The sequence below is a fragment of the Cnephaeus nilssonii genome (assembly GCF_951640355.1).
Source record: "Cnephaeus nilssonii genome assembly, chromosome: 14".
Classification (NCBI taxonomy): domain Eukaryota; kingdom Metazoa; phylum Chordata; class Mammalia; order Chiroptera; family Vespertilionidae; genus Cnephaeus; species Cnephaeus nilssonii.
Genome location: NC_137085.1, coordinates 16590110 through 16608162, shown reverse-complemented (window position 1 = coordinate 16608162; position 18053 = coordinate 16590110). Strand labels below are relative to the sequence as shown.

Genomic DNA, 18053 nt, shown 5'->3' with positions numbered 1-18053 from the left:
CCCCTCCCTACGGATGCCCCAACCCCCTGTTGAACTTAACCATTGGTTAGGCTCATATGCATGCACACAAGTCCTTTGGTTGATCTCTCCCCCCTCCCCCCACCCTCCCCTATCCTCCCTCTGAGGCCCGATAGTCCGATCGATGCCTCCTTGTTTCTGGTTTTGTTGTTGTTCATCAGTCTATGTTGTTCATCATTTCCCCTAGATGAGCGAAATCATGTGTCACTAGAGATATACTTATAAGAACTGAATGTGAGACGAGCAATAATAGTTATGCTGACAGGCAAATGAATCAGTCTGTAGTGAGTTTCTTTCTGGACCAACAGTTCTTTTGAGACCCAATATCAATGTCCACCGGTTCCTCATGTGTACATGTCGGCACTGACCCCTCAGCTCTGGATGGTGGACAAATGGTGGTAATGCAGGTCATACTCCCTCTGGTTTGGTCTCGGCCGGACCCAGGGGCACGGCTTCACCCGGACCCAGGGGCACGTGGCCTCACCCGGACCCAGTGGCGCGTGGCCTCTCCCAGACCCAGGGTTGCGTGGCCTCACCCGGACCCGGGACCCAGCCTCAACCGGATCCAGGGGCACACGGCCTCACCCGGACCCGGGATCCAGCTTCACCCGGACCCAGGGGCACGTGGCCTCACCCGGGCCCGGGCACCAGCCTCACCTGGATCCAGGGACACACGGCCTCACCCGGACCCGGGATCTAGCTTCCCTCGGACCCAGGGGCGCGTGGCCTCACCCGGACCCAGGGGCCCGTGGCCTCTCCCAGACCCAGGGTCGTGTGGCCTCACCCGGATCCAGGGGCCCACGGCCTCACCCGGACCCGGGACCCAGCCTCACCCGGATCCAGGGGCACACGGCCTCGCCCAGACCCAGGATTCAGCTTAACCTGGACCAGGGGCGCATGGCCTCACCCGGACCCAGGGGCGCGTGGCCTCACCCAGATCCAGGGGCACACGGCCTTGCCCGGACCCAGGGGCGCGTGGCCTCTCCCAGACCCAGGGTCGCGTGGCCTCACCTGGATCCAGGGGCGCACGGCCTCACCCGGACCCGGGACCCAGCATCACCCGGATCCAGGGGCACACGGCCTCACCCGGACCCAGGATCTAGCATCACCCGGCAGATTAGGTTTTGATTGGTAGGTTTCTATGCCAGTCAGTGTCCAAAGCTCCACCTCCTAGGCAGCCATTGGCTCCTCTCACTTCACCCAGATTTGGTTCCGATTGGTTGGTTTCTATGCCAGTCAGTGTCAAAAGCTCCACCTCATAGGCAGCCATTGGCTCCTCCCACTTCACCCAGATTTGGTTCCGATTGGTTGGTTTCTATGCCAGTCAGTGTCAAAAGCTCCACCTCATAGGCAGCCATTGGTTCCTGGCACTTCACCCAGATTTGGTTCTGATTGGTTGGTTTCTATGCCAGTCAGCATCTCCGGGCCTATCTCTGGGCTTGATCAAAGAGGTGAAGCTGATCAGGAGACCCCCCTCCCCCGCCTCAGGCCCAGAGAGAAACAAATGTCAGAGACATTTCCAAAGGCGTGGTTGCTGGCAAAACCTGGAGAGAAAGAGAGAGGCAACGGTTGATCAACAGCTGCCACAGAGGCTTCGGATCAGACCCTGCCTCTCTCTCTGAAGGCCTCTCTCAGGGCCTGATCTGCAGCCCCCTTGGGAGTCAGTGCTAGGTTGCTGCACTGCAACAGCTGCAGTCAGTGCTGGGTCGCCACAGCAACACAGCACTGACTTCCAGTGTTTGGGAAAGCTTTGGTTGTTACGGACGTTATGGACCCTGGCTCTTTATATATATAGATAGTAGGAAATAATAAAGAGAAAAGCAGAAATAAATAAAATAGAAAATAGAAAGGCAATATATAATACCAATAAACCCAAAAGTTAGTTCTTTCAGAAAAATGATAAAATTGATAAAGCAAACTAACCAAAGAAAAAAAAGACACAAATTACTGTCAGAAATAAGGGGAGGGAGGGCAGGCTTACAAAAACATCTGAGGAAACTTCAGGATGACTTGAGGTTATGTTCATTGTCATGATTGCGGTGATGGTTTCACATGTATATATCAAATACATTAATTTTAACATTTTAAAACTATGTCAATAAAACTGTAAATGAAAAAGAATAAAGGGACATATATAATACTTTCAGCAATAAAAATTTATTAAAAATGAAAGAAATAAGAAAGAAGCAGGGGTCCCCTCAGACATCAGAGACATTTCCATTGAGACCACTTCTCATTATCTTAATTAACACAATTCACACCAAGGAAGCCTTTCCACACAAATGTATTTCACAGCAGAATTTAACGTAGAAATATTATTTTTCTCCATCTTTATTTTTCAGAGCAGATTCCTTTGGAAGAATAAGCTTTTCCCATCCAGTCACCATCCAAATGATTGGAGATCAGAGTTACATCTGCCCTATTCCATCGCTTTCTCAAGGGATGATTCCTTATGTTTGGTCCACATTGCATTATCTACAGGGCTCCCAAGGATATGAAGTTCTTTCAGTTATTTGCAAAGTTTTGGCAGAATTTTCCTCCATATCAGTTATCTATAGCAATCCCCAGTGTAGGTGTAGATGTTTATTTTCAGGACATGCATCTTGATTCAGTTACATGTGTTGCTCTTAATCGCTTAATTTAAATGACCTCAACCTCAGCCTCACATAAGAGTAATCTGGCAGAAGTTTTGTATTGTGTTTAGATTTTAGGAAACCATAAGAAGCATTTAATTAGTCAGCTGCTCCATTCAGTAAGCCAGCATTCTGAATGTCCTTACCTTAAACTTTGGAGTTAAATTGAGATTCCTAGATCTGGAAAAACATGTTTGACAAATTGAGGGTGGAACTAAGGATCCCATTGCTGAAATATGGATTATGATTAATTCTTACGCAGCCATTTCAAGTGTTCGAATATCTACACCACTGAGTTACACAGTATTGATACAAACTCATATAAGATGTCCACATAAACACTACAAAAATATCCAAGCCACATCACATTAGACATTTTCCATATTCTTCAACTTCGAGAATGAGAGGATACAGCTTATAAGAATGCCTAACAAATTCAAACACCAAATACATTTGCAGTCAAAATTTCTTTTACCTTAAAGAGGAAACATGTATCAAAGCAAGATTTTTTGTCTATTAATTAATATAAGGAAATACTGTAATTGTAAAGGATGATAAATTCTACTCCTGACTTAAAAGAAATTGGGTGCTTTAAAGACAACTGAGATAATGGTGCTATTGTATGTATCAGATGCCAAGGCTTATAGAAGCATAAAGAAACAAAAAATAAAAAGCTAAAGCAAAAAGAAGTTGGTTCAAAGAGCACAGTTGGTGAGTCTGTGCCTGGAAGTAGCCACTGGGTTCATGGGAAGCAAATAGTAATAACAGTCAAAACAGGTAACTGAAACATGGAGCTGAGATGGGTGTGTCAGTAGCAAGGATAATCCCCTGCGTAGTTTTCCAAAGAGGAATCTCTAACAGTGACTTTTGGTGAACTAAGAACTGAGAAGATGAGGTGATTGTCACTTGGAGAAAAGGATCTCCTTCCTGAAAAGTTTCCCCAGAGCCCCCTTCATGTCTCTGTTCCTCAGACTATAGATGAAGGGGTTCAGCATGGGAGTCACCACTGTGTACATCACTGAGGCAATTATGTCTTTGTCATTGGAGTTGTTTGATGATGGGAAAATGTATAGAATCATAATTGTACCATAGAATAGAAACACCACGGAGAGGTGGGAGCCACAGGTGGACAAGGCTTTGCAGATCCCTTTGGTAGAGGGGACCCTCAGGATGGAGACCCCAATGCGGACATAAGAGGCCAGGATGCCAGTCAGTGGTATGATGATACCCAGTGCCCCCACAGTGAAGATGACCAGCTCATTGATGGAGATGTCAGAGCACGACAATTTGAGCAGAGCTGCAAGATCACAAAAGAAATGAGGGATAGTGTTATCAGCACAGAAGGACAGCCTGACCAGGCTGAGAGTGTGGGACATTGCACTGCTACATGAAAATAACCAGGACACAGCCACTAGTGAGGTACACAGTTTTTTTCCCATGATTGTGGTGTATTGTAGAGGGTGACAGATGGCCACATACCTGTCATATGCCATCACTCCAAGGAGAATGTTATCAATACAACCAAAAAATATGAAGAAATACATCTGTGTTACACATCCTGCATAGGGGATGGATTGATCCTGAGTCTGCATGTTCATGAGCATCTTAGGGACAGTAACAGATGAAAAGCAGACATCAGAGAAGGCCAAGTGACCGAGGAAGAAGTACATGGGCGTGTGCAGGCGAGAGTCCAGCCTGATGAGCAGGATGATGAGCAGGTTGCCCAGCACCGTGGTCAGGTACATGCCCAGGAACAGGGTGAAGAACACGCCCTGCTGCCCTGGCGGGATGGGGAGCCCCAGGAGGAGGAACTGAGACACGCTGCTCTGGTTCTCAGGCCTCATGCTCCTCCTCCTCTCTTCTGGGAATGAAAGGGCAGTGAAAAATGTCAGAGACTTTGAAGAGTGATTATAGCCACCACATTAGGGTCTCTTACTTTCTCCTGGAGAAAAAGAATAACTTCTTAAATACATAAATCATTGACTAGCGCTGCCAAAGCGAGCAACAACCCTTGGTGCCAAACATGGTTTCTTTCAAACTGTATGCATGCATATAAGCATAACCAATGGACACAGACACTAGGGGGTGAGGGTGTGTGCTGGGGGTTGGGGGTGTCCGGGGGGAGATGAATGAGGGGAAAGGAGACATATGTAATACTATATGTAATACTTGAAACAATAAAATAAAATTAAAAAAAAATAAAACAAGGAAAAAGAAAAGAAAACATTAAGACCAGGTCCAGCATAAAAGAGGCACACCTTAAGTGAAAGTTTTTGTTTTTTTTTAAGCTACCCAGACTGAATATTTTACCTCACACAACTAAAAACCAGAATACACATTGGAAAATTTAGATGAGACAGGACTGAATTTCTAACTCATTTTTCTTCCCTCTCTGACAAACACCCCCCAAAAATCCAGCTTTAAAGCCATTTTGCAATGGTTGTGATTTCCAAATAAAATACTTTGTAACTATAATAAAAAAAAACAGAACAAATTCATTCTACTTATTATTTTAATCAAACAGGTTCCTGGCACTATGCTACCTAATTGAGGATGTAAGAATAAATGGGACACACAGGACCTCTTTCCTTGGCCCCCTGACCCTCTGGGAACACCTGACAGAGGACTGAGTGAAGGTAAGGCTCTGCAGCCAGATTCCTTGTGCTGTGAGTGAGTCTGGCCTCACCGCTTTCTGGGTGAATGACTTGAGGAGCTGATTCTCTTGGCCTCATGTTGTGCCATAGTAAGGTCTGTTTATGCAATAACTATTTACTGAGAGCTTCTGCAAGATTCACAAAACTAGTGTACGGTAATTCTTTCCATTTTATAGATGGGAAAGTGAGACCAATGTTTTAAATAACTTCCCCAAGGTCTCATCACTATTGAATGGTAATTCTGCCCAATACCTTCACACATCATGATGCCTGGAGTTTATGGTTGTTTTGTTTGTTTGTTTCCCTGGGATGTTTAGTAAAAGTAAAGAAAAGGTTGGAAAATCCTGAGTAACTCAGTAACACCCAGGTACATAAAAATGATAGCAGATCCATTTCAAGAAACAGGGTGTTGCTTAGAATTTGAGTATCTTAGGTAATGGTTTCCTAGAAGGAGGACAATTTAGGAAATACTTGAGTCATGGATACAGATCACACACCACACACACACACACACACACACACACACACACACACACACTGCTGATTTGAAAATCTTAATGAACTGTGATCACATTCCCAACCTAAGGGTAGGATAGCCAATATGGGATTCAGCTCAGAAACACTCATATACATATACACAAGTCAAAATTAACATATAAAGTTGGACATACCCAATATACAATGATGCACCACTCACCCAAAAACTCACATGCACATCAGCACACCTGCTTCATAACACACCTGGTAAACCCTCAACTCACCACATATCTGTAACTCAAACATTACACACACTTCACCAAAAACACACAAGATCACAAACAATTCAAAAATCTTGCAAGAAACACACACCACACACATATGCACACCCAGCCACACTCACTACAACAAATAGTATACACTTTCCTATTAATTAGAGGCATACTGTCCCCATTGTGATCATCCCCTTCCTGGGGAAGGCAGTCAGTATAGGGCAATTAAGCCTACTCAGTCATAGGTACAGTCATTAAACCACCACCAACACTCATGCATGTGGTTACACACAGATGGTGACATACACACAGAGAAAATCCAGCAATACACCTTCCAGCTGTCACACATGAGTGTCTCACCCACAGACACAGCTCACATATGCACCACAACACACTGCTAAGCAGAGGTCTGAGCCCTCTCTGAGCTGACCTTGGTTCGTTTTTGAGATCAGCAACTTCTTGTCCAGCAGCACAGACAACAGTCTCACTCCAGGTGCTCAGCTATGATGCCAATATTTACAGTGATAGACATGAATCAGGAGTCCCCAACCACATGCCAGGAGGCTGATAACTTGGTCTACAAGCACTAAAACAAGACCGAATCAGATTCATAGCACATACACACACACAACTATCGAACAGTACGTACACAAACATACACAATACATACATATACACATAGACATATTCGTGGACACAGAGTCTCACACATGAACCCACTAGCACACAGGCAGATCCATTGCCAAGCACAGATTTCCAGCTCCTCTCACCTGGGCTCGTCATTGGTGAGTTCACACACCTTCTGCTCCAGACTGTTGCCCATCTCCTCAGGTTTTCTTCAGGAGACCTAACATCCAGACACACAGAAGTGTCGTTGGCACTTCTCCAGGCTTTCCTTTTCCTTAACCAGCTCCAGAGAAATGAGTCCAATGATAACACTTGACTGCTAATGAGAGACTGCAACCAAGTCCCCAAGCTTGTGGCTGATTTCTGACTGCCCTTTGGGAGCTGTGTGTCCAAGAGCCAGAGGGACTGGAGTCCTAGGGGACAGTGTCCCTGATTCCAGTCATGCCCTGGACGCCTTTGTTTTTGGGTATTGCTCTGGCTGGGAAGAAAGATTTTTCAACTTTCTATTTTGAGATGATTTTAAAGATACAGAAAAGTTGTAATAATGATATTAAGAATTCCTGGACAAAGAATTCAGCCAATTCCCCAGTGGTTGACATTCTACTATGTTTCCTACCTTCTCTGTGTATATATGTATATATGTATGTATGTTTGTATGTATATTTCAGACTTAGATTTATAGCTGATATACCACCGTGCATATTATCAGAAGGCACATGATAATGTTCCCAATAGCTAGTGTTATTATCCTTTTTAAACAAAATTTCAAATTTTATTTATTTTTTTATTTTATTTTATTTTTTAATTTCTTTATTGATTAAGGTATCACATATTTGTCTTCGTCCCCCCATTCCCATCCCACACCCCTCCCCACACATGCCCCCACCCCCCTGTTGTCCTTAACCGCTGGTTAGGCTCATATGCCTGCACACAAGTCCTTTGGTTGATCTCCCCCTTTACCCCCACCCTTCCCTACCCTCCCCCCGAGGCCCGACAGTCTGATCCATGCCTCCTTGTTTCTGGGTCTGTTCTTGTTCATCAGTCTATGTTGTTCATTATTTCCCCTAGATGAGTGAGATCATGTGCTATTAGAAATACACTTATAAGAACCGAAAATGAGACAAGCAATAATGGTTATGGTGACAGGCAAATGAATCAGTGTGTAGTGAGTTTCTTTCTGGGCCAACAGTTCTTTTGAGACCCAATTTCAATGTCCAACAGTTCCTTATGTGTACATGTCAGCACTGACATTTCAGTTCTGGATGGTGGACAAATGGTGGTAATGCAGGTCCGACTCTGTCCGGTTTGGTCCTGGGCAATCTGCAGTGATGCACAGCTGCTAACTGCTAGTATGGGAAGGCCACATCAGCGTCTTCAGTGATGCACAGCTGCTAACTGCTAGTATGGGAAGGCCACATCTGGACTGCTTCTCTTCTGTCTTCATGGCTGATTTTATTTATTTTTATTGTTGAAAGTATTACATATGTCCCCTTTCCCCTCTCCATTAACCCTTCTAGCCCACCCCCACTCCCCACCCCAGACCTTCACCACACTACTGTCTGTGGTGGATTATGCATATATACAGACAAGTTCTTGGGTTGATCTCTTCCCACCTACCCACCATCACCTTCCCTCTGAGATTTTACAGTCTGTTCTACGCTTCTATGTCCCTGGATTTATTTTGTTCATTACATTCCACATATGAGTGAGATTATGTGATACTTATCTTTCTCTGACTGGCTTATTTCTCTTAGTATAATACTCTCCAGGTACATCCATGCTGTTGCAACTGGTAAGAGTTCCTTCTTTTTCTTTTACATTATTTCATTTTTATTGTGTTTTTTTTAATGGCAGTAACAATAATTCCCAAGCATTAAAAATATCTTCACAGTTTATGTTTTCTTTCTTTTTTTATTTTGTATTTGCCTACTGATTTTGCCTTAAAATATTTAGAGTTCAAAATATTACCTTTATATTTTATGCAAGAGTTCCTATTTAAATGTAAACCTCAATCTCTACAACTTGTTAAGCCCTACTTCTATGCAGAAGACAATCTTTGGGGTCTGAGATATTTTATCATTTTAAATTCTTTATTGTTTAAAGTATTACATACTAGAGGCCCAATGCATAAAATTCTTGCAAGTGCAAGCCTTCCTTCTCCTGGCTGCTGGCACCGGCTTCCCTCTGGCACCCCGGATCCGGGCTTCCCTCGCAGCCCTGGCTTTGTCTGGAAGGTCGTCTGGAAGGACATCTGGTCTAATTAGCATATTTTGATTTTATTATTGTAGATAGTATTACCTATGTCTACTTTTTTTCTCCATTGACCTCTCCCAGGCCACCCCAACCTCCAGCACATACCCTCAAACCCTTAGTATCTGTGTCCATTGGTTATACTTATATGGATGCATATAAGTCCCCTTTGGTTGATTTCTTACCCCACCCTTCCACTGCCTTCCTTCTGAAGTTTGATGGTCTGTTCAATGCTTCTCTTTCTCTGGATCTATTTTTGTTCATCAGTTTATCTTGTTCATTATGTTCCACGAATGAGTTAGATCATGTGGTATTTATCTTTCTCTTGATTGGCTTATTTTGATTAGCACAGTGGTCGGCAAACTGCGGCTCATGAGCCACATGTGGCTTGTGAGCCATGGTTTGCCGCTCTGTTGACTAATGAGTTTGCCGACCACTGGTTTAGCATAATGCTCTCCAGGTCCATCCATGCTGTTGTGAATGGTAAGTGTTCTTCCTTTTTAACAGCAGCATAGTATTCCATTGTGTAGATGTACCACAGGTTTTTAATCCACTCATCTGCTGATGGGCACTTATGCTGTTTCCAAATCTTAGCTATTGTAAATTGTGTCGCTATGAACATAGGGGTGCATATGTCCTTTCTGATTGGTGTTTCTGATTTCTTGGGATGTATTTTTAGAAGTGGTATTACTGAGTCAAATGGAAGTTCCATTTTTAATTTGTTGAGAAAACTCCATACTGTTTTCTACAGTGGCTGTACCAGTCTGCATTCCCACCAGCAGTGCACGAGGGTTCCTTTTTCTCCACATCCTCGCAGGCACTTGTTGTTTGTCATTTGTTGATGATGGCCATTCTGACAGGTGTGAGATGGTACCTCATTGTCATTTTAATTTACATCTCTCCTATGATAGTGACTTTGAGCATGTTTTCATATGTCACTTGGCCTTCTGTGTGTCCATTTTCAAATAGTGTCTATTTAAGCCCTTTGTCCATTTTTTGATTGGATTGTTTATCTTCCTTTTGTTAATATGTATGATTTCTCTATAAATTTTGGAGATTAGGCCCTTATCAGATATAACATTGACAAATATGTTCTCCCATACAGTGGGCTCTCTTGTTGTTTTGTTGATGGTTTCTTTTGTTGTGCAGAAACTTTTTATTTTGATATAGTCCTATTTGTTTATTTTCTTCTTAGTTTCCTTTACCCCAGGAGCTGTATCAGTAAAGATATTGCTATGACATATGTCTGATATTTTGCTATCTGTGGGTTCTTCTAAGATTTTATGGTTTCTTTTCTTACTTTTAAGTCCTTTATCCATTTTGAGTTTATTTTTGTGTATGGTGTAAGTTGATGCTCTAGTTTCATTTTTTGGGCATGTATCTGACCAATTTCCCAACACCATTTATTGAAGAGACTGTCTTGACTACATTGTATTCTCTTGCCTCCTTTGTCAAATATTAATTGAGCTTAATGACTTGGGTTGATTTCTGGGTTCTCTGTTTGGTTCCATTGATCTATATGTCTGTTCATGTTTTGAGAACAGTTGCTTTGTAATATAGCTTGATATTGGCATTGTGATCCCTCCAACTTTGTTCTTCTTTCTCATGATTGCTGCAGTTATTCGGGGTCTTTTTTATTCCAGATGAATTTTTGGAGAGTTTGTTCTAGGTCTGTGAAATATGCCATTGGTATTTTAATGGGGAGTGCATTGAATCTATGGATTGCTTTGGGTAGTATGGACATTTTAATGATGTTGATTCTACCAATCCATGAACATGCTATATTCTTCCATTTGTTTATGTCTTCCTCTATCTCTTTTTTCAATGTCCTGTACTTTTCAGAGTACAGGACTTTTGCCTTCTTGGTTAAGTTTATTCCTAAGTATCTTAAATTTGTTTTTGCTATGGAAATTGGGATCATCCGAGAGATGCAAATCAAAATGACAATGAGGTACCACCTCACACATGTCAGAATGGCTATCATCAATAAATCAACAAACAACAAATGTTGGCAAGGATATGGAGAAAAGGGAACCCTACCTAGTAGTACACTGCTGATGCGAATGAAGACTGGTTGGTTCAGCCTCTGTGGAAAACAGTATGAAGTTTCCTCAAAACACTAAAATGGAACTCCCATTTGACCAGTGATCCCATTTCTAAGAATATATCCTAAGATATCAGAAACACCAATCAGAAAGAATCTATTCACCCCTATATTCATAGTGGCACAATTTACAATAGCTAAGATTTGGAAACAGCCTAAGTGCCCATCAGCAGATGAGTGGATTAAAAATCCATGGAACATCTACACAATAGAATACTATACAGCTGTAAAAAGAAAGAAGAACTGTTAACATTTGCAACACCATGAATGGACCTGGAGGGTATTATGCTAAGAGAAATAAGCCAGCCAGAGAAAGATAAGTATCACCTCACTCATATGTGCAATCTAATGAACAACATAAACTGAAATAAGCCAGCCAGAGAAAAATAAGTATGACCTCACTCATATGTGCAATCTAATGAACAACATAAACTGTTGAACAAAAATAGACCCAGAGACATAGAAGCATCGAACCAACTATCAAATCTCAGAGGGATGGTATGGTAGGGTTGGAGAGGAAGAGATCAACCAATGAACTCATATTTGTATATGCATAAACCATGGACACAGACAATAAAGTGGTGAAGGCCAGAGTTGGGGGGGGGGGGGATGGGGCAGGATGGGAGAAGTCAATGGGGGAAAAAGGGAACATATGCAATACTTTCAACAATAAAGATTATATGTATGTTATTTTTTTAATTACTTGGGAATACATTTAAACAATGATGTAAAAGACATGTACTAGGAAATTATAAGACACTGAAGAAAGAAATTGGAGATACAAATATGTGGAAGCATGTACTGTGTTTATGGATAGGAGGAATTACCATCATTACAATGTCCATAGTACCCAAAACAAGCTATAGATTCAATGCAATTCTTATCAAAGTATGAATAGCATATTTCACAGAACTGGAACAATATTTCAAAAATTTATATGGAACCACAAAAGACCCTGAATAGCCGTAGCATACTTGAGAAAGAAGAGCACAGTTTGAGGAATCACACTATATAATATCAAACTATACTACAAGGTCATAATAATACAAACAGGATGGTACTGGCATAAAAACAGACATATAAATCAGTGGTATAGAATAGAGAGTCCAGAAATAAACCTACTGCTATATGTTCAATTAATATTCAACTAAGGAGGTAAGAACATACAATGGGTTAAAGACAGTTTATTCAATAAAAGGTGTTGGAAAAATTGGACAGATATGTTCAAAGAATGAAATTAACTGTCCACTTACACAATATACAAGAATAAATTCTAAATGGATTAAAGACTTAAATGTAAGACTCAAAACCATAAAAATTTTAGAAGTAAACATAGGCAGTAAAGTTTCATAGATTTCTTGTAGCACTGTATTTTTTTAATATATGTCCACAAGGGAGGGGAAAAATAAATAAATGGGATTACTAGTACATCCAATAAAAGGTTTGCACATCAAAGGAAACCATCAGAAAAATGAAAAGACAACTCACTGAAAGAGAGAACATATTCACCAATGATATAGGGATAAGGTGTTAATAACCAAAATGTATAAAGAACTTATATAACTCAACACCAAAATCCCCAGAAAAAATTCAATTAAAAAAATCAAAAAGGACCTGCTTAGACACTCTGCAAAGAGAGCATGTAGATGACTTATAGAAATATGAAAAGATGCTAAATGTCACTAATCATAAGAGAAATGCAAATGAAAACCATAATGACATATCACCTCATACCTACCAGAATGGCTATCATCAATGAATCAACAAAAATGTCCTGGCAAAGATATAGAGAAAAGAAACCATCATGCACTGTTAGTGGGAATGCAGATTGGTGCAACCACTGTGGAAAACAGTATGCTGTTTCTTCAAAAAGTTAAAAATGGAACCTCCTTTTGACCCAGTGATTCACTTCTGGGAATATATCCAAAGAATCCTGAAACACTGATTTGAAATAATATATGCACTCCAATGTACATTGCAGCATTATTTATAGTAGCCAAAATTTGGAAGTATCCTAAGTGCCCAGCAGTAGACGAGTGGATAAAAATGCTGTGGTACAAATTGTTCTCTGAGTTGCTTGTTTCAGCAAAAAAGAAAACCTAGTTGACACTGACAATAGTATGGTGATTGCTAGGGGGCAGTCTGCCTTGGGGAAAATGGAAGAGGATATAAGAGTGATAAATGGTGATGGAAGGATGCCGAAACCGGTTTGGCTCAGTGGATAGAGCGTCGGCCTGCGGACTGAAGGGTCCCGGGTTCGATTCCGGTCAAGGGCATGTACCTTGGTTGCGGGCACATCCCCAGTGGGGGGTGTGCAGGAGGCAGCTGGTCGATGTTTCTCTCTCATCGATGTTTCTAACTCTCTATCCCTCTCTATCCCTCTCTCTTCCTCACTGTAATAAATCAATAAAATAAAAAAAAATGGTGATGGAAGGAGACTTGTGTTGGTGAACACACAATAGAGTGTACAGATGATGTGTTGTGGGATTGTGCATCTGAAACCAGTATAATTTTGTTAACCAGTGTCACCCCAATAAATTCAATGGAAAGGGAAAGGAAGCCATGGCACATTTATACAAAGGAATACTACTTGGCCATAAAAAATAAGAAAATCTTTATGTTTTTCAGCAGCATGAATGGAATTTGTGATTATTATGCAAAGTGAAATAAGCCAGTTATAGAAAGACAAAAGTCATATAATTTCATATTTATGTTGACTTTAATGAACAGAATACAAGCACACTCATAAATACAGAAAGCAGACTGACAGCTGTTAGAGGGGAAGGGTGTTGAGGGGCTGGGTGAAAAAGTTGAAGGGATTAAGTAAAATCCCACAATTCATAGACACAGACAACAGTATGGTTATTATCAGAAGAAAGCCGGGGTGGGGGGAAGTAGAAGAAGGTAAAGGGAAGATAAATGGTGATGAAAGGATACCTGAATTTTGGTGGTGAACACACAATCTATATAATAAAAGTCTAAGCAACCATTATAGCAGAACGACTAGATTGTCCAGTTGCTATGATGCACCCTGACCACCAGGGGGCAGACGCTAAAACAGGAGCTGCCCCCTGGTGGTAGAGCACTCCCACAGCGGGAGGCCGCTCAGCCAGAAGCCGGGCTCATGGCTGGCAAGCAGAGCGGTGGTGGTGGGAGCCTCTCCCGCCTCTGTGGCAGTGCTAAGGAGCAGCGAGCCAAGTGGTAAGAAGCAGCAAGCAGATGGGCGGTAAGGAGTGAGGGGTTCCAAACATCCCCTGAGGGATTCTGGGCTGCCAGGTGGATATCTGACTGCCAGCTTAGGCCTCTTCCCCTGGGGAGCGGGCCTAAGCTAGCAGTTGGATATCCCTCGAGGGGTCCCAGACTACTGTGAGAATACAGGTCGGGCTGAGGGACTGCTCCCTCCCTCCCCCCCAGTGCACAAATTTTCATGCACTGGGCCTCTAGTATCTTATAAGAGACGATGGACAAGCGAAAAATAATAATGAATTATTAACAATCCAAGTGGCAAATGTGACCTAGTTGACATATTAACAACTCTTGTACATGACAATAGGATGCATATTCTGTTAATGTTATATGGAGATGTCGAACATAAATACTTTTAGATCTATCTTCCTGTGCTCCTGACTGCAACAAGAGAATCTAATGATGCCACTTTAAAAAGTTAACTCTATTCATACACATCTCTAGGGCGTGTTTTATATCTCTGCTCCTCAGGCTGTAGATGAAGGGGTTCAGCATGGGGGTAACTACTGTATACATGACAGAAGCAATTATGTCCTTGGAACCCCATGATGAGGAAAGAAAGTAAACACCAGCAAGTGTCCCGTAGTATAAAGACACCACAGAGAGATGGGAGCCACAGGTCGAAAAGGCTTTAGAGAGTCTGTTAGTGGAGGGCACCCTCAGGATGATGGTTCCTATTTGGATATAAGAGCCCAAAACAATGCTCAATGGCAGGAAGTAAAGCATTCCTCCCTCAGTGAAGATGACCAGATTATTGAGGGAGATGTCTGAGCAGCTCAGCTTCAGAAGCACAGTGAGATCACAGAAGAAGTGGGTGATGGTATTGTCAGCACAGAAGGACAGTCGGACCAAGAGGAGGGTATGAATTAGAGCATGGACACAGACAACCATCCAGGAGACAGCCACCAGCAACGTGCACAGTGCCTGACTCATGATTGTGGAATAGTGCAGAGGGTGACAGATGGCCACGTACCTGTCATATGCCATCACAGCCAAAGAAAATTGTCAAGACCAACAAAAAGTATGAAATAATACAACTGAGAAATGCATCCCACATAGGAGATGGATTGTTGCCGAGTCTGCATGTTCATGAGCATCTTTGGGACAATGACAGAGGAAAGAGAAATGTCAGAGAAGGCCAAGTGGCTGAGGAAGAAGTACATGGGCGTGTGCAGGCGAGAGTCCAGCCTGATGAGCAGGATGATGAGCAGGTTGCCCAGCACCGTGGTCAGGTACATGCCCAGGAACAGGGTGAAGAACAGGCCCTGCTGCCCTGGCGGGATGGGGAGCCCCAGGAGGAGGAACTGGGACACGCTGCTCTGGTTCTCAGGCCTCATGCTGCTCTTCTGTCTGCTGGGGATGAAGAAGGGTTGGGAGTCTCAGGAGCCTGAAAAGAATGGCCAGGACCATCATATCTCATACTGTCATTTTCTAGGAAAACCACTTTAAAATAATTTCATATTATTTCCACACACCTGAGGATGTATACATCTTCCATCTATTGCAGTCTGGATGCAGGAAAACATTGATCCCCCGTGTTGTAGTTAACAAGACATTAGCACACAGAAGCTGGAGGGGCTTTGCTGTTTTAATCAACCATTACTTTTAACATCAATTCTGTGTTGGGACCTCTTCTAAGGACTGAAGTGCAACAGTAAACAAGAAAGCAAGGTGCCCACTCCTATGAGATTAGATCTTGTTGAGCATGGAGGCATCATTTCTACACCAGGCCAGAAACAAACCATAATAATTCCCTGTGGCAGAAACAGAAGATGAGCCTCTGCAAAGTGATGTCAGTTGTTTCTGCCTGAAAGTAACGTGAGACTCCAGTGCGGAGTGGGTTTTGTTGGAGTGTTACCACCCTCCTCTTGTGAACCTGCGGGGTCCCATTAACCCACAGCTGTAAACTCAGGGACAGTGTTGAAATGGGTGGCCATTGAAAGCCACTGGATGCCAGAATAGCTCCAAGACAGAATAGTCCACACACTATATTTCATAATAATGCTGAGCATATTGGTGAACATTTGGGTACTCGCCTAGAGACCTCCCCTACCTTTTCTAATTAATCCACACATCAGTCTTAAATTCTCAGATTTTTAAAAAATATATTTTTATTTATTTCAGGGAGAAGGAAAGGGAGAGATTTAAACATCAATGATGAGAGAGAATCATTGATCAGCTGCCTCCTCCATACGTGTTCCCCCCCCCCCAACACACACACACTGGGGATCAAGCCCATAAACCAGGCATGTGCCCTAACAGGGAATTGAACCGTAACCTCATGGTTCATAGGTCAGTGCTCAACCACTGAGCCAAAGCAGCTGAGCACATTTCCAGATTTTATAACCTCTTCATAGCTGTACTAAGAATTTGTGTTCTTTCACCTATTTAGCTTATAAGAAATAGAAACATAAATGACACAAGTTCTGTAGTCACACAATTATACATTAGGGGACAGAAGGGCACATATACACTTGTGTGTATATCTGTATCAAAATATATGTGATGTGTAATGTTTATAACTTGATATATATGTATTATCATTTTTTTCTATATTAAAAATTTCCAGAAATTAGCTACTTCTTGGGGTTCTGTCTAATGTATCTTTGTGATCAGACCCATGCTCTTAACCATTGCACATGGTAACTTCCCTTTTCTTGCTTAAGGGAACCAAGAACAATGTATTATTTTAGAGCTGTGAGGACCAAAAATTGTCCAAAAACATTAGTCCTCTTCCTAGATAATTTCATTTCTTCATATTTATATTCTTTCCAACTGATAATAAATTCTCAAATATAGTAGCTTTATTTATACAATAAATATTTATTGAGAGGCTCTGTAAAATTCACAGAAACAGGTGTAATGCTTTCCATTTTGTAATGTGGAAACTGAGGCCAAAAATTTATGTAACTTGCCCTAGCCGGTTTGGCTCAGTGATAGAGCTTTGGCCTGCAGACCAAAGAGTCCCTGGTTTGATTCTGGCCAAGGGCAGGTACCTCGGGTGCAGGCTCCTTCCCAGTCTGGGAACTGGTTGGAGTGCATGCAGGAGGCAACCAAAAGATGTGTTTCTCTCATCTATATTTCTCTGTCTTTCCCTCTCTCTAAAATCAATGGAACAATATCCTCTGTTGAGGATTATAAAAAATTTATGTAACTTTCCCAAGGTCTCACTGCTATATGGTGGTGACTCTGACCTATAACTTCACACAGCATGATGCCTGGAGTTTATTTTGCCTTGATGTTTAATAAACTAAAAAGAAGTTGTAAAATTCTGATCAGTCACTTGGGTAAATGGATATGAGAGCAGATTTATTTCAAGAATCAAGGAGAGCCCTGGCTGGTTTGGCTCAGTAGATAGAGTGTCGGCCTGGGGATTGAAGGGTCCCAGGTTTGATTCCAGTCAAGGGCACATGCCTGGGTTGCTGGCTAGATCCCTAGTAGGAGGCGTGCAGGAGGCAGCCGATCAATGATTCTTATAATTGATGTTTCCAGCTCTCTCTCCCTTTGAAATCAATAAAAATATATTAAATAAAAGAAACAAGGAGAGGTTTTGAGTGTGCTTATCTCAGCTAATGGTGCCCCAGAAGGAGGACACTTAAGGAAATTCTTGAGGTCCTGAATACAGATCACATACAGAGATGCACACCACATACACACACACACACACACACACACACACACACACACCCACCTGATTTGAGGATTCCAGTCACCAATGCCCACATCCCCATCCTAAGGGACGAACAGCCTCACTGTGGTTCAGCACATGAAC

General features: G+C 42.3%; 1 protein-coding gene across 1 annotated transcript; it reads right to left on the bottom strand.

Moving 5' to 3' along the window:
- Positions 1-3553: 3553 nt before the first annotated feature.
- On the bottom strand, positions 3554-15694 carry LOC307111068 (uncharacterized protein; the record flags this gene model as incomplete). Its single annotated transcript, XM_079790771.1, is given in 5 exon segments — positions 3554-4512; positions 6825-6901; positions 14691-15279; positions 15282-15618; positions 15620-15694. Coding segments are annotated over 5 exon segments (2037 nt in total).
- Positions 15695-18053: the final 2359 nt, after the last annotated feature.